The sequence below is a fragment of the Natator depressus genome, chromosome 7 (assembly GCF_965152275.1).
Source record: "Natator depressus isolate rNatDep1 chromosome 7, rNatDep2.hap1, whole genome shotgun sequence".
NCBI lineage: Eukaryota > Metazoa > Chordata > Testudines > Cheloniidae > Natator > Natator depressus.
The window spans coordinates 92065081-92086288 of record NC_134240.1 but is presented as its reverse complement, the minus strand read 5'-3'; the positions used below and the strand labels follow the sequence as shown (position 1 = coordinate 92086288).

General features: G+C 37.7%; 1 protein-coding gene across 1 annotated transcript in view; it reads left to right on the top strand.

Moving 5' to 3' along the window:
• The window catches only part of PLCE1 (phospholipase C epsilon 1), a 326950-nt gene that overhangs the window by 19453 nt on the left and 286289 nt on the right, over positions 1-21208 (top strand). Inside the window, exon 2 of the mRNA XM_074959062.1 lies at positions 10737-12322. Within this exon, the coding sequence (XP_074815163.1) occupies positions 11117-12322 (1206 nt within the window). The 5' untranslated portion in view covers positions 10737-11116. The remainder of the gene's footprint in view (positions 1-10736; positions 12323-21208) is intronic.

Here is a 21208-nt window from a genome sequence, read left to right as displayed (position 1 = left end):
GGGTAAACAGTGAGGTGGCAAAGTTTGCAGATGATACTAAACTGTTCAAGATAGTTAAGACAAAAGCAGACTGTGAAGAACTTCAAAAAGATCTCACAAAAGTAAGTGGTTGGGCAACAAAATGGCAAATGAAATTTAATGTGGATAAATGTAAAGTAATGCACATTGGAAAAAATAACCCCAACTATACATACAATATGATGGGGGCTAATTTAGCTACAACTAATCAGGAGAAAGATCTTGGAGTCATCGTGGATAGTTCTCTGAAGACGTCCATGCAGTGTGCAGCGGCAGTCAAAAAAGCAAACGGGATGTTAGGAATCATTAAAAAAGGGATAGAGAATAAGACAGACTATCTTATTGCCCTTATATAAACCCATGGTATGCCCACATCTTGAATACTGCATACAGATGTGGTCCCCTCATCTCAAAAAAGATATACTGGCATTAGAAAAGGTTCAGAAAAGGGCAACTAAAATGATTAGGGGTTTGGAATGTGGGTCCCAGATGAGGAGAGATTAAAGAGGCTAGGACTCTTCAGCTTGGAAAAGAGGAGACTAAGGGAGGATATGATAGAGGTATATAAAATCATGAGTGGTGTGGAGAAAGTGAAAAGGAAAAGTTATTTTCTTGTTCCCATAATATAAGAACTAGGGGCCACCAAATGAAATTAATGGGTAGCAGGTTTAAAACAAATAAAAGGAGGTTCTTCTTCACTCAGCACACAGTCAACCTGTGGAACTCCTTGCCTGAGGAGGTTGTGAAGGCTAGGACTATAACAGGGTTTAAAAGAGAACTGGATAAATTCATGGAGGTTAAGTCCATTAATGGCTATGAGCCTGGATGGGTAAGGAATGGTGTCCCTAGCCTCTGTTTGTCAGAAGGTGGAGATGGATGGCAGGAGAGAGATCACCAGATCATTATCTGTTAGGTTCATTCCCTCTGGGGCACCTGGCATTGGCCAGTCTCGGTAGACAGGATACTGAGCTGGATGGACCTTTGGTCTGACCCAGTATGGCCATTCTTATGTTCTTATGACCTTTTGTAGATGGGTTGAAATGGTCCCCAACAACTGTATTGCTTGGCATGTGTGGTCAGTTAGGTCTTGGAGTTTTCTGGTTGGGAGCAAACAAAATGGATGAGTCAGGAATTCCATCAGGGCAGAGGAGATAATTCATCAAGTCATGGAGGGGGAAAATGCTGGAGATGATAAACCTGAAGAATAATAATAAATTCAGGCAATCTAAATCCATTCCTGAAGCATCTATACAGTAGATGCCACTTAAAAAAAAAAAACCACCTCCGCATTCACCCTCCATTCCAGGTAGTGTATTTGAAGTGACCGGGGATCTTCAGAACTACAGAATCTCTGGATTATCAGTGGAAGCAATGGTATAACTACATGTTTGTCTTCAATGTTGTTGTTGCTTTTCTCTATAAAATATTGAAAATTTTGTAGATAGTAACTCTAGGTAGATATGTTCTTTTAGAAGTCTAGAGTATTTTTAGGAACTCCGTTTGATCCTCGGAAAAGAAGATTTGGGTGAGATAAAGCATAAGCACATCTGCAGTCTGAGAATGGAGATTATGATGCAATGTAAAAAAGCATTAGGATTTATGCTGGCATGTGTAGATCTGGTGTCTCTGTCAAAATTCAAATGCTCACTGCAAAGTTTGATGCAGTTGGAATGGAAGAAGGATCCATGAGCCTGCATTGCACAAATTCATTTGTCAACTAAAGTCCGGGTAGTGCTACATTATGTTGGTAATTCCAGTGAAGCAAAGGGAGACATCTAGATTCTGCAAAATCTTTGAACACTGTTGATGATCCTGTTAGTCAAGATTGCAGTGGTGATTGGAAGGTTAAGAGTACGGCAATGTAATTAGCATGTCCCATAAATCTTCAGACCAGGGCAGTTTTCCTAGCTATATTGAAATGACAGTATCCGGTGAAAGGGAGGACTGTCTACAATGTACATTATAATATATATTGCAATACAGTTTTTTGTCATGATTTCATTATGAAAAATCAGGGAAAATGTACAGTAAAACCCCTTTGAAGCTCTCTTCCTTTTTGCGTGGAGAGGCATCTGAAAAAAATCAAGTCTCACTTACCTGGACATCTTGATATGAAGTTGGACTGGTTGTCTTCACCAGTTTAAATCCAAGGGAATTAACAGTACATCCAATGATCTTTACTCAGTTGTGTGAGAAGTTGAAATTTCACAACTGGATTTATTTAAATGAAGTCAACACTGCCAGTTCTTTCAGCAACTGGGAAAAGGTGTGCAATAGTGAAAAATGTTTGGTCAGCCAAACTGCTGTTGGCACGTGCATTTTCCTGGGTCTGCTATTCATGACATCCATAGAGAATGGAGAGGGAGATTAGTAATTTTGGTGGATTTGACTGAGATGGTGGATGGTAGAAGGACCTTGTATCTAGTTAGATGAAACAAACAATATGGCAAAATTCAGTATTACACTATCAATTGGAAGTTGTCACTTTGAGCATGAAGTTCAAGGCAACTGTTGAACAAAAAAGGGTCTTTGACTTAAAATGCAGATTTTTAAGGGTGTTTAGACCTTGCTGCACCGTTGGGATTTAGCTCTGGAAGGCCTAAATCACTTTTGAAAATGCGATTTAGGCTCCAAAAACAGGCATTGCAGCACTAAGCACAGCAACACCTAAATACCTTTAGAAATCTGGGTCCAAATGATTGCAACTCAGATCTAGAAAGAAACCAACAACTTCCGTTGACTACTGGGTTTGTGAGAGATTGTTTCAGGTTCTCCTCTAGTATTGTACTCTTACTGATGGAAAAAGGCATGGATGTGGGGGAGCAAATGGGGACCTGTCTGGCACAGGGGGATTTCAATCCTTAGCTCCCCAAGATTAGTTATGGTGAGGAGAAGGGCTACAGGGGGCTGCAGCATTTGGCACATTATTGGAACATCTAATAGTTGATTTTAAATTTTCATTCTATTCTGTTATAGCCATTACAAATAACTGTCTAGCCTAATTTATGACAAGTTGCATAACCATTTTAATTCTTTGAGATTTTGTTATTGAAACAGTCTGATGATACATCTGCATTACTGTTATATTTTATGCCAAATATATAATTTGTCTTCAACTGTTAAAAGGGATTATGTTAGTTTTCATTGATTCTTAGGAGGCCCACCATTTCTTTTTCACTGTTGGTGTCCTGGTGGTGGTGACATTGCCAGGTGATGGAACTTGCTTCTTATTTCTGGGGCCTTTTTCATATGGGGAATTAAATCTACATATTTTACTTCCAGGAGCACATTGCCAGGGTCATTCCATAACTTTATTATTAGGAAAAGGTCTGTAGTTTCAGCTTTTTCTTGCTAGTCTAGAGGTGAAAAGCTCTGTATCTCATCACAAATCCTGTGAACCATCCACTCCTCCAGGTGCCTTTCTTTAATATGGAAAACACATCCAATGCTGAAGTCCGTACTGATGTCTTACCCAAGCAAAACTCCAACTGGCTTCAGTGGGAGTTTTGAATAAACAATTCAGACTGGACCCCATCTCACCTTTTGTGGAATTTTCTTAGGTTGATAGGGGTGTAAACCTATTTTTACCTAGCCTCTTTTTTAACCTATTTCTAGAATTTTTTTTTTTAATTTAAACATGAAGTTACCAAATAACAGTCAGTACTAGCTGGCACTTTAAATCTTAAAACACTGTACAAGTAATTAAGCCGTAAGTGAATATATATGAAATATTTACTTTGTTAAATTGGTTTCAGTGTCATATGTTTTACAACTTGAAACATTTTGTGAATGTGAGTGCTGAAATGTTGCCAGGTTATCTCTCTCAATTATTCACTTTATTTTTGTTGGCTGACTTTTCGATCCAGGGTGATTCACCTTTGGATCTAGTTTTCCACATTTTTACTTTTCTGTATTGATAGAGGGAGCATATTTCATTTGAGGCTTAAATGATGTCACAAATATACCAGTGTAGTTATTAATGTATTTCATTAGCTATTTAGTGGCTTTAGAAAATGTCCAGGTGAGACTATAACCAAGGTGCAGGCTTTTGTAGGTTGGCCCATGTGCTTTTATATTCAAAATTAATTATAAAAATGTTTTGAGTGCTTTTTGGCAAAATAAGATTAATTGGGATAATTTAAATGTTTGCATATTTGCTGTGTGTATATATATTAAGGTTTCTATACTCACCATTTTTGACTGCTCATGTGCAAGTATGCAAATAGGAAGGGCCTGGGAAGTCCCCCTTTTCTGCATATCTCTGCAGAGGTGATAACTAGCATCCTGGTGCTTGTTTTCCATAAACACTAGGTGGAGGAATGCACGTTATACTTTTTTAAAGGGTTTAGCGATTGCTGCCTCATTGTGCTCCCCTGGTATCCCTGGAGACATTTTATCCAACTCTGTGCTCGTCAGACATAATGCCCTTGGACAGCTGCAGCCTGTGAAGCATTCCCCCATGTGTCTGTGGCTTCAGAAGCTACATGTAATGCCCATGTCCCTTTGTGCGTCGTCAGCAGTGGGCATCTAACCTGGGACCTATGGATCTTAATGCATGAGTCTCCACTGCTTAAGCTAAAAAATCCCAGCTTTTAGGTAGGGCTGTAGCAGGCTCATCAATCTCTAGAGCTAGCAACCACCAGAGGGGGACAAAGTGCCAAACTAGGTGGGCATGGATTAACTACAATATATAACCTAGCCAGAGAAATGTTTACCATTGAAAATGCCCACAGGCTTACAGACTGTTTCAAAATATTATTTTATTTTAAAAGCGTCTTACGTACACTGGTACACAGGTACTATGTTAACGTCAATGTTTTTACATTTTGAATGGTGTAAATTACCATCTACTGATCAGTTTTATGGTCTTCAGTGAATGCTGTAAAATTAAGTTGTATACCAATGTTGTAAGGCTTTTCTGCCTTAAATAAATTAGTTGCTTTGAAAGAATCAGTTACTGAAGCAATAAATACATTATTCTCAGTGACCGTTCATAGCATTTTCTCTTTATTTCCGGTTTAGCAGCATTACAGGGAATATATTTATGAATATGGTACAGTAGGTTACTTTTTTTAGGTTTGGCTGGAATTTTCTTGCACAGACAGGAAAGGTGAATCCGTAGTCTGTAGTGTTTTGATAGATGAAAGAAATCCTCCAAAAATAGAAGGATATTAGTAATTCATATATATATATATATATATATATATATATTGATCTCTAAACCGTCATTCTTATATTGGAAGAGATCTAGTGCAGTACGGAACAGGAGATGGAAGAATATAAACAAGGTATCTAGAGAAAGCAAAACTAAAAAGATGGTTTTTTCCCCCTATACTTTGATTTTAAACACAGGGTGTTTAAAATAATAAGCCAATCATGTCCTCCACATTAAAAGCCACAAGAAGGCCAAAATGCAAGTAGAAAAGTCTATTAACTTGAATCTGAGGGATTTTAGCTGCATCATCCCTTAAAATGGGGGTTTGGCAGTTCATGAAAGTGGGACTGCGGATCCCCATGCCAGTGGCTCCTTGCCTGTGCTTGACCAGAAACAACACCAGTGGGAGGGTTGGATTTGAAGGCACAGAGTAGTAATCTATAGAGATTAATGCAGAAAGGTTCAGTGGAAACTCCTGTGGGCATTTTCCCTGAGTGTGATGTGGGAAAGTTGCAAATAAAAGTTTTCATGTTTGTTTAGGAAGATGGGTCAGGGTAGATAAAAATCAGTTACTTAAAAAAAAAAATCTGATTTTAATTTAAATTGAATACAGATTAATTTTTTTAAACCTCTTTAAAATTAAAATTTGAAAATATAACCACTTATGTTAAGGCCTCAATGTACCATTTATTAACATTTAAATTAATTAAAAATACATGTTTGTTTGCCAGGTTTTGAAGAACTTCAATCACTGAACTGGTGGAAGTCACCGGGTCGGCACCTTGCATTAGAGTTGTTTAAAACACCTTTTGATAACAGTAACCTCTGTGGCATGTGGAGAGAGAATATTTATTTTTATAAATTTCAGTTTAGTCAATTAGCTCAATTGAATGACTAGTTCATTCAGAGTTAAGAAAAAGATTAGGAGTTGAAAAAGGAAAGCTTGTTGTCCACTTGTAATCTATGAATAAAAACTAGGTATGAGAAAATGAGACCTACTAATTCTAAAATCTGGAAGGACATGGTGACCAGAAACAATCAGTTTGATTCACTAATTACAAGTCTTCCTTTGTTTAGTAAATCAGTTAGTTTTAAAAGCAAAACGTTCTGATAAACTTTGTTTTCTTTTCTTATGTATCTAGCACATTTAAGGTTGTTTCATTTTTAAAAAATATTAAAATGTTTTGTGTATAATTCCCTGTTTTCTAAGATAAAAAATGTAAACATTAAGAATCTGAATAAATATAACATAAGCTGTATAATAGCTGAAATAGATGTGTATAGCTATACACATCCTCCTAGTTAGCAAAAACAAGTGCCAAATTTAGTGTAAAGGCCTATATTTAGTTGCAAATCAACATGTTTTAGTGGTTACCAATGAATGAGGTTCAACCTTTCTTTTGGTAAATAAGTAAATACCAAGGTAAAACCAGATTAAAACTGATTTTTAAATCAGTTTCCCCCTTGCTGAATTAGATCATGATTAAAATGGTGTGGTTTAAATCAATCCACCTTGAGGGCAGAGGTGTGGGGTGTAACATTATTGCTGAGGGACCTTCCCTCCCCCCCCCGCAGCGTTTTGGGCGTTGAAGTGTGCTTTTTCTGATCCATTCATTCCCCAACTGGCTAAAATTTAGGGAGGTGATCGAAGTAGAAGTAACTAGTTTTTATTTAAAATATTTCATTTGGGGAAGATTCTCTAATGATAATAAAATTGGTCAAGTGTGTAAGCAGATTTTCAGAATTAAATGAGCACATAGCTTGCTTTTATTAAAATGCTGTAACTGCACGTGGTAATTTTAAAAAGTAATTAGTTTTATTAGTTAGGTTGACGAGAAACAGCTGTTGATTTTAGAATTTTTTAAAAAAAAAAAAAGGCAAAGAAGCCAGGGGTTCTAACAAGCAATCTTTTCCTTGCTAAATAACAGGGCTTCTAGTCTGTTGCCTTGGACACTAGATCATAATTCCTTTTTTTTTTTTTTTTTTTTTAAATGCCTTACCCTCTGGACTGGCCTCTCTCGGTTCTAATTCTATCTCTCTGGCCATTCCTTAAGTGTCTCTTTTGTCTGGTCGTTATCCTCTGTTCCACTTGCCATAGCGATTCCACAGGAATCTATCCTTTGGCCCTTTTATTTCCTTTTGTCATTTCTTTAGATCAGTGGTGCCCAGCCTTATTACATAGGAGGGATACATAAACCTAAGCACAACCTTGTGTGGGCCAAAGATTTAAAGTCCCCTGTATTGATTTATATTTTAAGTTCCACTTGTTTGGTATGTATTTAGATTGTTTCTAGGTACAGTATTGTCTTTTTACACACTTGTGTAAATTAAAATCATGTAAACATGATGACAAAACTTTAATGAATCAGCTGTTAGTATATTGTGTTGAAGCACGCTGCCGTCCTTAGGAAATGCCCTGGTGGATCATAGGTTGAGCACCCCTGCTTTAGGTGATCTTATATGCTCCACATGGCTTTAGTTAATATCTCTATGCTGATGAGACTTTAATTTGTTTGCTCCTGAATTTTTTTTCATCCATTCAGTTCCACATCTTAGCCTGTCATTCTGATATCTACTGGATTGCCGCTCAAATTCAGCATTGTCAAAAGTTAACTCCTTATTTTTCCTAACAAACCCTCCCAATTCTTTCTCATTGTTGACAAAGACCACCAACCTCCCTGGAGCTCAGGCTTGTTGTTAATTATTTGTATTATAATACCTAGGAGTCCTACTCGTGGATTTAAAGGTGTTAGTTTTGTGGATGTTTATGTGGAGTTCCTTCCAAACATGAGGGCCAGCATGGCAGAAAGAAGTAAAGAGCTTGTTTGAAAATGTAATAAATGGGGATAGAGTGTGGCTTAATGGGGTGATCACAGTGAGAGTTGACATCGCAGTGGTGAATGGGAGATGATAGATAAGATAGTAATAAGTTGGGAGGGGTTTAAAGTGAAGACCAGTAGCTTATGTTTGGCATGATAGAGAAGGGGGATGCAAAGAGTGGAGATGTGGTCAGAGACTGACTAGGAAAATGGTCTTTGCAGCAACATTCTGAGTTGATACGAGTGTGCAAGTTTGCATTTGTCAAACCCAGAGAGAAAGATATTACAGTAGTAGGTGTTTTAGCTGTATTGTGGTTGGATAGGAAAGGCCATATTTTTAGATATGTTTTGTGGAAGCAAGGGGGTTTGAGTTGATTCAGAACAGAGAGCATGTGCTTGTCTAGCTAAGCATGGGAGGGCTGTAATTTGTATGATATATGTCGCACCAAGGAGAAAGTGTTTAACCTGTGCTAGAGATCCTTACCTGGGTTTACTCCTGGCATTGCCTCACCAAGATAAGTATTTTATTGCTTAATATAGTACTTGTTCCAAGTGTTTAACTCTTGCCCTCCCTCCAGGAGAAAGGGTTGGGACTTGGGCAGAGGCAAGTGACCTGGGATCCCCTTCCTCAGCTCAGGGTACTCCCCACCTCACACATTTTCTTTCAGTCCCTACTGCAAAAACTCTCATCCAGGCTCTCATGATTTCCCCTTTTGACTACCTCCTCTTTGATACCCACATTAACCCTTCCAGTCTGTATAAAATGTACATACTAAAATGCTTGTTGTTCTGACTATGACGGGTTGGACCCCCCTCTCCTGTCCGGGATGACACCTGATGTACTGGGGTTTAGCTGAGCCCCTCCTCAACCAGCCTGGGTTCCCTCTCCCTGCTTTGCTGAATTAGGCTCTCTGGCCTCTTGCAGCACACACACAGAGGTAGGGCCTAACCCCGCTGCAGACAGACTAAAGTCAGCTCTCTGTGAGAGGGCTACCCCAGCACTCACGTGCCCCCACCCCTTTTGGGAGACAAACTCAAAGTAATACTGTCTTGCACTGTATAGAAATATCTGTACAGCACAAGCTCTTAAAATTTGCCCTCTTCCTCAGTGTGAAGAGAGATGCACAACTTCTTGCCCCTCTGTTAGAAATTGCATAAACTGGGTTTAATAATAAACAAAATCTGCCTTTTATAGTTCATAAAATTTAAGTGGTTTAAGAGATAACGAACAGAGCAAAGCAGATTACTAAGCAAATGAAACAAAACATGTAAACTAAGCTTGACACACTAGATAGGTGGGATACAAATTAGCAAATTCTCACCCTGAGTGATAAACAGGCTGGCAGATTCTTAAGGCACAGGTTGCCTTGGCTTTCCCAGGTTTTCATACACAGGCTAAAGATCTTAGCCTGGGACTATCACTTCTCACAGTTCAGTCTTTGTTCCTCAGGTGTTTTCAGGTGTGTTGTTGTAGGGAGAGTGAGGACGCCCACATATTATCATTGTCCCTCTTTTTTTATCTCCTCCCCCGCCCCCTTCCTGGAAAGCTTTTTTGCTGTGACCTGGGTCAAACAAACAGCTCTACACAATGGGAACTATCTCTGACCTTTGATGATGATCATAACCTTTAATGATACCTTACGTGAGTCATCTTGCATAAAGTACATCTCAGTTATGTCATGTCCATATCATAAGCATATTTACATAATGAATATGAAGCGCAATGTCACACTGACCATGTCATGTTCTGTTAGATTTCTTCTCTGGCTTTTCCTCCTTCATACCAAGTTCAATCCTCTGTCCTTGCTATCAAGTCCCTGCACAATTGTCTTTTTACTTTTATCTCCCATCTCCTTTGCTGTACCAGTGATAGCAGCCTTGACACAAGACACTTGACTAGAAGAAATGCGTTCCCTCGTAGTGGCAAGGTTTAAGGGAAATTAAGGATAGTCATGTAATCTTTAAAAAACCTCTGTTAAGGCATAAGCAATCATTATCTTGACCACTTTACTTGTGTGTTGTAACTTTTTTCCCTACTGTGTGTGTCTATCTCTTTAATTTTGATTAAAAGAATCAATTATTTTTCAAAGGACATCAATAATTAAATTTTTTTTAAAATATTTTACCAACTTTAGTGATAAGTAGCCCCTAAAATAACTCTGAAAGAGATCATAGAAAACCAAGTATTTTCACTTTGTTCATATTATGTATGTTCAATTTCACAGTTTCACCCCTTACAGTAACATTTTCCTGTTTGTGTTTTCATACAATAATGTAGAGAAAAACCTTTTTTAAAATAAGAAAATGTGATTGTAAAACCGTAAATATTGATGGAGGGAGTCTAAGGGGATGCCTATACAACAAAAAGGCCTGTGGCAGTGAGTCTTAGAGCCTGGTCAACTGGTTTGGGCTTGCAGGGCTTGTGCTACGGGGCTGGAGCCCAGGTTCTGAAACCCAAGCCCAGACATCCACACTGCTGTGTTTAGCCCTGTAGCATGAGCTCTGCAAGCCCAAGTTAGTTGACCCAGGCTCTGAGACTTGCTGCTGCTCCTTGTGTAGATGTCCCCTAAGACAGATATACTTCCTGAAACTGTTTTCAACTTTTTTTTTCCAATTAATTAGATATCAAGTTGACTGTCCTCTTAACATTCTATGAACAGCTTTTACATACTAACCATTTCTTCTTGTTGTTATGACTATGCATTTCATACCATGGAATTTAATACATTGTCTTTTTCTTGCAGGAAACTAATTAAAATTGGATGTTGTATGGTGAGATACATCTTTGTGATGGAGTATATGTTCAAATATGCTCTTTTTCTACAAACTGTAGAAACAAATAGTACCCTGTGTATGACAGAAATGCTGAAAGTGGAAAGAAAATTGTCAACTGGCAATATCACGTTAAAAAACTGCTTTAAGAAAATCTGTAGTTCACATCAGTGATCCACAGCTGGTAAAGCTTTGTAGTTAGTAGTGCATATGCTTTTAAAAGTAATAAAGGATTCAACATGTTTTTACACAGTGTGTCTGCACTGATAATTTAGCACTCAGTTTTCATACACTGAAATCATAGTATGATTATCAGTGAGGAAAAACAGAACATTATCTAAAAACTGTCAAAATGACCTCTGAGGAAATGGCAGCTTCTGTACTTGTGTCTGTGGCACAGGGTAAAGTGATACCTGCTCAGTCAGCTGGAGCTGAAAATAGTGAAAATGCTTTGGACGCCAATGTTATAAAAAGACACATTGCTAATCAAGGAAGGCAGACGACACATACTTTCTCGTACTTACACAGACTTAAAGAAGAACATCTTCAGGGCTCGCTGCCCAAAATTTTCTCTTTGGCAAATGAAGGAGGAATGACTGATAATAGGAGTAATGAAAACTTCTGCGAGAAAAACACATGCATCCCTGGTTCAGTGGAGTTTCTTAACATGAATTGCAACACTATAAAGAAAAAATGCAAGAGCAGTGTTCCGCATAACCAGTTACATAAATCATGTGATTCTTTAGCAGAAGAACACACATGCTTGGAAACTGGAATTTCTACTTCACGGGAAAGGACCATGTTTGCTGAAATTCAGTTGAAGAGGGATGAACCTTCAGTAGAGATGAAGTCATTAAGAAACCATTTAGCGGTAAATAAAAGTGGCACAGATGATGCTGATAATGTAGCAGTGTTTCACTTTCACTATGCTAGTGAAAGAAATATATCAAAAGCTTTGTGCACGCTACACAACAGCTTCATTTTGGGTGACTGTTTACAGCATGTAAATGTTGGTAATGATCACACCAGTGATTCAACAGCCTGCACTTGTAAATTAATGGAATTGACAAATAATTGTGACAATAAAAATGGACAACAGTTGTGTGATAACTGTGACACTTTAAGGGACAAGTATTTATATGTGGAAAGAGCAGCACGAAAGGTTAGAGTGGCATGCTCAAGTCACAGCTTTTATGGTGGTAATTTTACTGGAAAAATGCCCTCAAAGCCCTTTCTGAGCCATTTTGAAGATTGCAGTGATAACTGCGAAGAAGGGATGGAGGAGGAGTTTTTTAGAAACAAAAAGGAACGTTCCACTTTATTAATCAGACGTTTTTGTAAAAATGATAAGGAGGTTAAAAAATCAGTTTATACTGGAACAAGGGCAATTGTTAGGACTTTACCTTCAGGGCATATTGGAGCTGTTGCTTGGGATTATGTGGAGCAGAGGAGAAACAAGAGTGATTTAAAGCATTGTAGGATTATCGCAAAACATCTAACTATTCAAGCCTTAAGTGAGGAATTAAATTCTGATCTTGTGAAATCCATATGGTATGAGGTAAGCTTTTTCATATTTTTTTTCATGTAAGCATGTACTGAACTGATGTTTTGATTTAACAAAATTATTACACAATTTATTGGTGAAGCTCTTGAGGAGGGTGTCAAACTATGTGATTAAATAACACCGATAACCTTGTAGATAAGATGTAATACAGCCACAACTACTATGCAAAAACAAGCTTTTATTATGAATAACATTTAAGATGCATTTTATGATTATGTCCCCTGGTACCAACTAGTATAGAGAATGGAAGACTTAATTAACATATTGCTATTGAACACTCCTTTTTAGGAGGGTTTGTCTCATCCTTAAACTCATTTTGTCTAAAAACTGGCACAGGAGTTTCTAATCAAGGGTAGAATAAAAAAAGAAATCATCCATTTTTATGGACTTTCTAAAAACAAAGCAGAGACATTGTTGTTTCAATTTTTTTTTTACAATTTTCAGACTAATGCTATAATGTTCCATGGTGTGGATTGATATAGAATGATTGTAGTGAAAACATATGGGTTGTATTAAGTATTTTTAAAAAAATACCTAAATATTTCATCTAAATTATCATGTTTGAACATTACTTCTGCACATATAAATAACTATCTTTATAATTTATGTTATGACAGTTGCATACTGTGTATTGATATATGGTTGTCTTAACTTACATTCTGTTGACTAAATATCGTTCTAAGCCTTCATCCACAATTATTATGAACTAATTAAAAAGTTGTAGAAATGATATGGCACTTCTCAAACAAATAATATTAATTGTGAAGTACTTTTACATTATGCTGTTCAGAGTTCTGCAGTTCCATGGCTATAGAACTGGAAGCAGAAACTACACTTGGTAATGGAATTTATAAAAAGAGTTTCTTCATAGTATTGCTAACAAAATGCCATTTTAGAATGGAAGATTACAGTGCTTTTCTTTGGCATCAAGTTCAGCCAGCATCTAATGTCAGTGTTTTGTATTTGACTTCACTTTGCCAACCATATGCTGCCATGACATTTAAAATCATTCTGTATAATCTTATTACAACTGACTTTTTTTTAAATTTAACTCTGATTTTATTAATCGTAGCATTACTCTTTTAATCGTCTTGACACCTGTTTATTTTCATGCCACTAATACGTGTAAATGATGTAGTATTTTGTGATTGGGCAATCATCTCAGGGGTGTAAATAGTGATATCAAATCCATTCTCCATTTTTGAGGTGGTTCCTGATTTTACAGTTTGACTAGTTGGCTGTCATTTTAACATTCCCTTTGAATACCTGTGATTCGGGGAGAATCTCAGTAAACAATATGACCAAAGAACAGCAAGTGTATCTAGATCATGTGAGTGGTTGCTGCATTCCATATGGAGTAGTGGTGGAATCACTGCTACTCCAAAGGATATTGTTGCTATTGTCAGATCACTATATCAAGACTGAGAAAAGGCCATGTGACTACCTGTTTAAAGAAAGTGTTTTAATTTCATCTTTTTTTTTTAAACTCTATCCATATCCAGAAAAAGTGGAAGAAGTTTTCAAAGGTAACTAACTGGCATTTGTGACTTTGAAAATCTTCTCCAGTGTGTATGAGTAATTCTCCTGTAGTACTCCATATTACATTTTCATATTTATGCTCATTTATTATTCAGTCATATTTTCCTGGTATAATTTACACTTCCTGTATATTTTCATTTTACTTTTTCTAAATTATTTAAAGTGTTGAAGAAAAAATAAATTTGAAATATGTTTATAGGGACTTCTGATTTTGTTTCACATATCATTTGGGAGAGGGTGAGCACTCTTTCTTTTGGTCCCTGATTTAAGTACTTAAGCATGTGAGTACTCCATGGGATTTAAGTGCTTTGCAGAATTGGGGTGTGGAGCAAGCTGTTCTAGCTCACTACTGTGTAGAGAAATTGTCCTCAATTTCCTAAAGAAGGTATTTAAAGGAAAGCCTGAAATAAAATTCAGTACCTAGGATTTTTTTACCTTGTTTGTCTGTCCGACTTTTTGTCGGATCTCCAAAGTTATTGATTTGTTTACAGTTGAGTTGAGCAATATTCCTGTGTTATGCTTGTATCTTCTTTAATGAATTCTCCTGTTCCTATGTTCATGAAGATCTCTAAAAAGCAAATAAGATACAGACAGAAATCAGGAAAATGTATAAGTAGAACTTTCTACATAAGCTACTGCTTCTTTTTATTCTTATCTCAAATTATGAGAGAGATGAAGAAAATATTTCTCAAAGCTTAATTATTTATCCAGTACCTGAATGCTTTGGTCAGTGAAATTGGAACAATTAAAACAAAACAGCTTCTCATATCTCAGAGCTTTTTTGCTAATGTTTCTGATAGTTTTAGAAATAAATATTTTATTTATTTATTTATTTATATTTGTTTTTGGAAGGAGAAATTTGAGATTAAAAATAAGTCAAAATTAATTCTTGATATTAGTGAATACAGCTCCACTGACTTGGAATAAAATCTACCTGCACAAGGTCTGAATCTAACTAGCATAGAATACATCAAATCTGGAGTAGTGGGTATGGAACCATGAGAGCACAATTTCTGTGACATAGTATTCCCCAGACCTTGGAAGTTGCAGAAGCTTCTCTACTGGAGTTATATGGGGTTGCGCCTCCCTCAGTACTTAGCGGTTGGGCCAAAACTAACTAACTTAAAGAGAGTCGCATGAGGTGAACCATTTTTCCCACTGCTCTCTGTCTGGATCAAGATGTTTGACTCCATCTTAAGTTGGATTCATGATGGTAGAATCCTTTTCAGTCATCATCATAATAGATCATTCTGTGTCTTCCACGCTGCCTTTTCCCTCCAGATGGAATCCAATCTAAAACATACCTTGTGCTTCTGTCACAGGGTAGCCTAATTACCTGACCAGACCGCCATAACTGTGTCTGTATAATTTGAGTCCACAGTCTGCTGACCCATGCGGCACAATACTTCCACATTGGTTACATAATCTTCCTGGTAGATTCCCAAGATTCTTCGTAATGCTGGTGGAATGCATTGAGCTTTCTGTTGTGTACGTCCATTATCTGCCATGTTTCTGAGGCATACAGCAGTGCTGGGAGAACAATCTCATATTACTGTATATATGTATCTTCTTCTTCCAGATGTTTGAAAATGATCCTATGGCTTCACTGATTGCTTCTTTAGTGAGTTGGCCATGAGCAGATCATAGAATCATAGACCTTAAGGTCAGAAGGGACCATTATGATCATCTAGTCTGACCTCTTGCACAACGCAGGCCATGGAATCTCACCCACCAACTCCTGTAACAAACCCCTAACTTATGTCTGAGCTATCGAAGTCCTCAAATCGTGGCTTAAAGACTTCAAGGTGCAGAGAATCCTCCAGCAAGTGACCCATCCCCCACGCTGCAGAGGAAGGTGAAAAACCCCCAGGGCCTCTGCCGATCTGCCCTGGAGGAAAATTCCCTCCTGACCCCAAATATGACGATCAGCTAAACCCTGAGCATTTGGGCAAGACTCACCAGCCAGACACCCAGGAAAGAATTCTCTGTAGTAATTCAGATCCCACCCCATCTAACATCCCATCACAGGCCATTGGGCCTATTTACCATGAATAGTCAAAGACCAATTAATTGCCAAAATTAGGCTATCCCATCATACTGTCTCCTCCATTAACTTATCAAGCTTAGTCTTGAAGCCAGATATGTCTTTTGCCCCCACTGCTCCCTTTGGAAGGCTGTTCCAGAACTTCACTCCTCTGATGGTTAGATACCTTTGTCTATTTTCAAGTCTAAACTTCCTGGTGGCCAGTTTATATCCATTTGTTCTTGTGTCCACGTTGGTACTGAGCTTAAATAATTCTTCTCCCTCCATGGTATTTATCCCTCTGATATATGATAGCAATCATATCTCCTCTCAGCCTTCTTTTAGTTAGGCTAAACAAGCCGAGCTCATTGAGTCTCCTTTCATAAGACAGGTTTCCCATTCCTTGGATCGTCTTAGTAGCCCTTCTCTGTACCTGTTCCAGTTTGAATTAATCCTTCTTAAATGTGGGAGACCAGAACTGCACACAGTATTCCAGATGAGGTCTCACCAGTGCCTTGTATAATGGTACTAACACGTCCTTATCTCTATTGGAAATACCTCGCCTGATGCATCCCAAGACCACATTAGCTTTTTTCACGGCCATATCACATTGGTGGCTCAGTCATCCTGTGATCCACCAATACTCCGAGGTCCTTCTCCTCCTCTGTTACTTCCAAGTAATGCGTCCCCAGTTTATAACAGAAATTCTTGTTGCTAATCCCTAAATGTACATCCAAGGTAGAGGAAGTCCTGAACTCCTCTGTACTCTTCTTCATCAATCACATATGTGCCTGTATTGACAGCAGTCTCTCCTGCCTCTATAGTCTTGGTCTTCTGTGTACTGACACACAATCCCACTTTAGTTACTTCTGCTTTTATGCTCATAAAGAGTCTTTTATTTTTTAATTTTGTCCAAGTTGGTATCCAGTATGACAATATCATCTGCAAAATCTAAGTCTCACAGCTTATTACTTGCCCAAACAATACCATCTTCGATGGCAGCCGCTCTCACTCTAGTCATCACTCTGTGACAGTGCAGAAGAGAAGTGGGGACAATTATGCAATAACAATTTGAAAGCACTCCATGTCTACGCTTTCTGTCCAGATGCAACCTGCAGACTAGTCATACAAGGCTTTTATCGAATTCACATCTTTGCTGGAATTCCAGAGTGCCTCAGGATCTTCCAGCAGGCTTTTGTAGACACTATATTCAACACTTCTATGAAAATCAAGGAAGTTAAAAACCATCTTCTGCTGGTATTCTAGGCCTTTCTCAAGTCATGTCAAGGTGAAAATCTGGTCTGAACACGACCTACTGGATTGACATCCAGTCTGATCTTCCCTGAGTATTTAATCAACAGCAGTTTTCACCATATTTAAAAAGATAGTGCAAAACGCTTCACCAGGTACAGATAGTGTTCTCTCTCCAGTTATCACAAATAAGCTGCCCCTCCCCCTTGGGAATTTTGCAGATAACACCTCTTGTCTGATCTTTAGGACAGTCTAGGGTTCCTAAACTATTCTATACAACCTGCAGGTGCAGTTAATCATCACTTCCTCTCCATCTTTTAATATTATAATAGTCTGGTGTTTTCCCTTTCTCTTCAGTTGGTTTATGACTTTAGTTACTTCCTCAAAGGCAATTACTTTTAGTGATATAAGTTGTCTGCTATTTCTTCACATATGTGTGTGTGTTTAGTGTTCTGGCTGATTAAGGGCAGCTGGAAATGTTCCATCTAATGGGCTCTCTACCTTTCCTCTGTGGTTAAAATTATACCATCTCAAGTCTTCACAGGGCCACAACGGTTTGAGAATTATGTCAGTTTTACAGATACTACTAAAACCTTTTTAGAATCTCCGCTTTTGTATGCCACCTCCGCTTCTGTTGCTTTATTTTCCATACATTCTCTCATCTCGTCTGGCTGATCTTTTTAACTTTCTTGTCTTTTGTCCACATATTTTTGTTGCGGAATACCTCTTTTACTGCAGTTTCCTTTAATACTGGTCTTCAACAAGCCTCCGTACATTTGGTTGGAGCCATTATTTTTTCTTAGATCTTCGCATCCACACTTGCTTCTTTGAGAAACTACCATTGTTTGGTTACGTCATCCATCACTGTCTTTAACTTTTCAAATCAGTATCTAAGTTGCAGTTTTAAATGTGCCTTCACTTCTGGATATACTAACTTTCTAATATCATAGATGCCCTTTGCCTTGCACGGCCTTACCTTTTTTAGTTTTAGTTTTATTATCCTAATGACAAGATGATGGTCACTTCCAACATCAGCACTCATATACGCTTTAGTGTTCAACAGTGTTCTTCTCCAGCTTCTACTAATGGTAACACACTCAAGCTGTTTCTGGGTGAAGCCATCATTAGATCTCTATATTAATTTACCTTTCCTTGCTTGGAAATAATGTACCCACAAAGCAAAGATTGCATGGACCACAGAATTTAACTAAATGTTCTCCATTGTCAATCTGCCCTGGCATGCCATGTCTGCCCATAACGTGTTCATATTCAGTATTATCATCACCAGCCTGTGTTATCCTCATCGGGATATTTAAAAGCAATGTCATCTTTATTGGTCTAACTAAGGACATGCTGCAGTTTTTCATGGAAGCGGTTTTTGACCTGTTCATCACTATCCCTTATTGGCATATAACACTGAACAGCTGTGACTTTTTTGCATGGTTCATCACAAAGCAAGCAGTCAACATTCTTGAGTTTACAGGTTCCCATTCCTTCAGTGTTTTAGCTTCCTTGCTGAATAATATATCTAAGGCTTCCCAGTGTTTTTTATCATCCTGTCTTCCAGAATATAAAACATTCATGCCTATGATGATGATGATTTTGCCTTGTCTAGTCCACCTCATCTCATTTAGTCTAAGTATACTTGGGCAGACATTTTCATTTCTCTGATAACTTGAGTCTTACCTGTGCTCCAAAGTGATCTAATATTCCAATATCCAATTCTTGTGTTAACCTTAGCTGTGAAAATGCCTTGTTTCACTTTCAGAAATTCCTTGCAGCTTTGATTCTTCATCATCATAGTGTTGGCTGCTTGGCCAGTACTGTCTTATGTCCAGCAGATTGTGGTCCCCACAGTTGATTTGTATTAGCAAGTTTGTGACACTCATCTTGTCTCTGGGCTGATTCCATAATAACAGAAAACATTTTTGCATGGTGAGGTTGTTAGCCTGACTCTCAACCCCCTACCAGAAAGACTGGTGGACTGCCTTTAGTCTGGCTTCTACCCTTCAACCCATGTGGCTTTTGTAACTGTACCAGGAGTTTTGCTTTAAGCAGCATTTAACATTACCTGGAAACTTCATACTGTGCAGCTATGGAAGGACTTTGCTACTGGCAGCAGAATTCCTGCCTCTGGTTGGTACCCAAAGCCCCTCTCTTGAGGGGAATATTGAAGGAAAACTCCACAGCAATGATTTCATGGAGTTTCTCTACCTCTACTGCAGGTGTCTTTTTATAGGAGGGTACAATTGGGCCCCAAATTTGGTATTTTATTGTGAAGAGATTTTAAAAAGAGCTATAACTCTGAGAAGTCTCACTTTCCCCACACTTTAAAACAGTAATTTATTTCACAAACCAATATATTCCTTAGAAGAAAAATAACTTAATTTTTTTTGTTCTGAAGATTCTATCCATCTGACTTCATAAAAATATCTGAGAATTCCTTGTAGTTAAGGACAGAGTGATTTTTACCGATTTAGAAATCAGAGATCAGTCTTCTCTACTAAAACTGCTCACCTGCTGGAGGTTAGTACTTTACTTTTCCATTTAAAAATATGTAAAATTATCTCACTGTACTATACAGTGTCGCTCTGTGGTAAGGTTCACTAATGTGATGTCCCCAGTCATAAATAGTGAAAGTGTGCAGATGTCTATACTTGTGTAGGACTTGGTAGATGGGCCACATTCCAATGAAGGAATGAGTCTGAACCACATATTTACATAACTTGACATCCACTCACTAGATTTGTGTATCTTTTCACTTAACAAACATTAGCTGAGATCAGATCAGATTGTCACTTGCTCAATTTAGGAATGGACGTATTTTACGTTTCTTGTAGGCAGTTCTACCTTCAATTATTAGAGTCTATCTGCTTTTACATGCACACTGCTTTCCCTGACCTTTCCACCACCGCCACAATCAGTGCATGTTGTGCAAGATGTTGAACTTTTTGGTTGTGCAGACTTAATTTTAATTTATGGTCCCATATCTACAAATTCAAGAAAAGTATCAGCAGTACATAAAATTGTCATACAAAAGTAGTTTAAATACAGACAAAATAAGAAAAAATAAAACGTTCAGTAAAATTGCCAGAATAATTATTGCAAAGTGAGTAGCTTGTTCGCCATAGGACGGAAGACCAGACAAAACAGTGACCTAAATCTGCAAATTTCACTGTTTCCCGACCTGTCACCTTCCACATGATGGTTTCTGTATTTCCTTTACTATCCTATTCTGTAATTGACCTATTGCGCATAGTATTCATCAAGAATTCCTAGTATCTTTTTAATAAAAATGTAGTGAAAAGTTCTTCTATAATATTACTCCTGTTTTTTGATTATAGTGTCTTAATAATGTTTTCATATACCTGCGAATGAATTGTGTAGTAGCCAAGTATTAATACATTTACTGAGTTTAAAAAAAAAAAATCAACTTAGAGAGAAATGGTAGCCAGTAAATGAAAGTGACTTTTTTTCATACTTTTTTCTCCTTGGTTCGCTCTTATGCATGTTTTGTTGGAACAACTGAGTGAACGTTAGTACAGTCTTTTGAGTAAGAAAATCAGAGCACTTATCCACACCAGAGAGAATTGCCTTGTCACAGTAGAATAGCTTTACCATTCAGCATAGTGCTGTCCGTGGTCTAAGTAGAACATGTGGGTATTGTTGATAAGTATCTCTTTGCATGATTGTTTCAGTGTTGGTTTGGAAAAGGCACTGTATTGTTGTCTTGCTAAAAAATTTCCTGTTTGCTTGGACTAATGAAGTTTGTTAAGGGATGTAAGAAGGTTGAGTTGAGGCTTCAGATGTATAGATAATACAGAAATTATTAGCGTCCTTGTATAGTGTATGGCTGCTCTTTGTATATATTTCATATACAGGTCTCCTTGTCCATATAAATACCTTCATATAAATAGGGGATATCAATGTTCAGTCACTACTTACGTTTAGTTCTTCCTTTTTATTTAGTGTATAATCTCTGTAGTGATCAGTAAAATGAAAAGAGGCTCCATTCAGTCCTAGTCTATTTATCACAACATCTTGAATATGAAATATGAAGTCCTGTT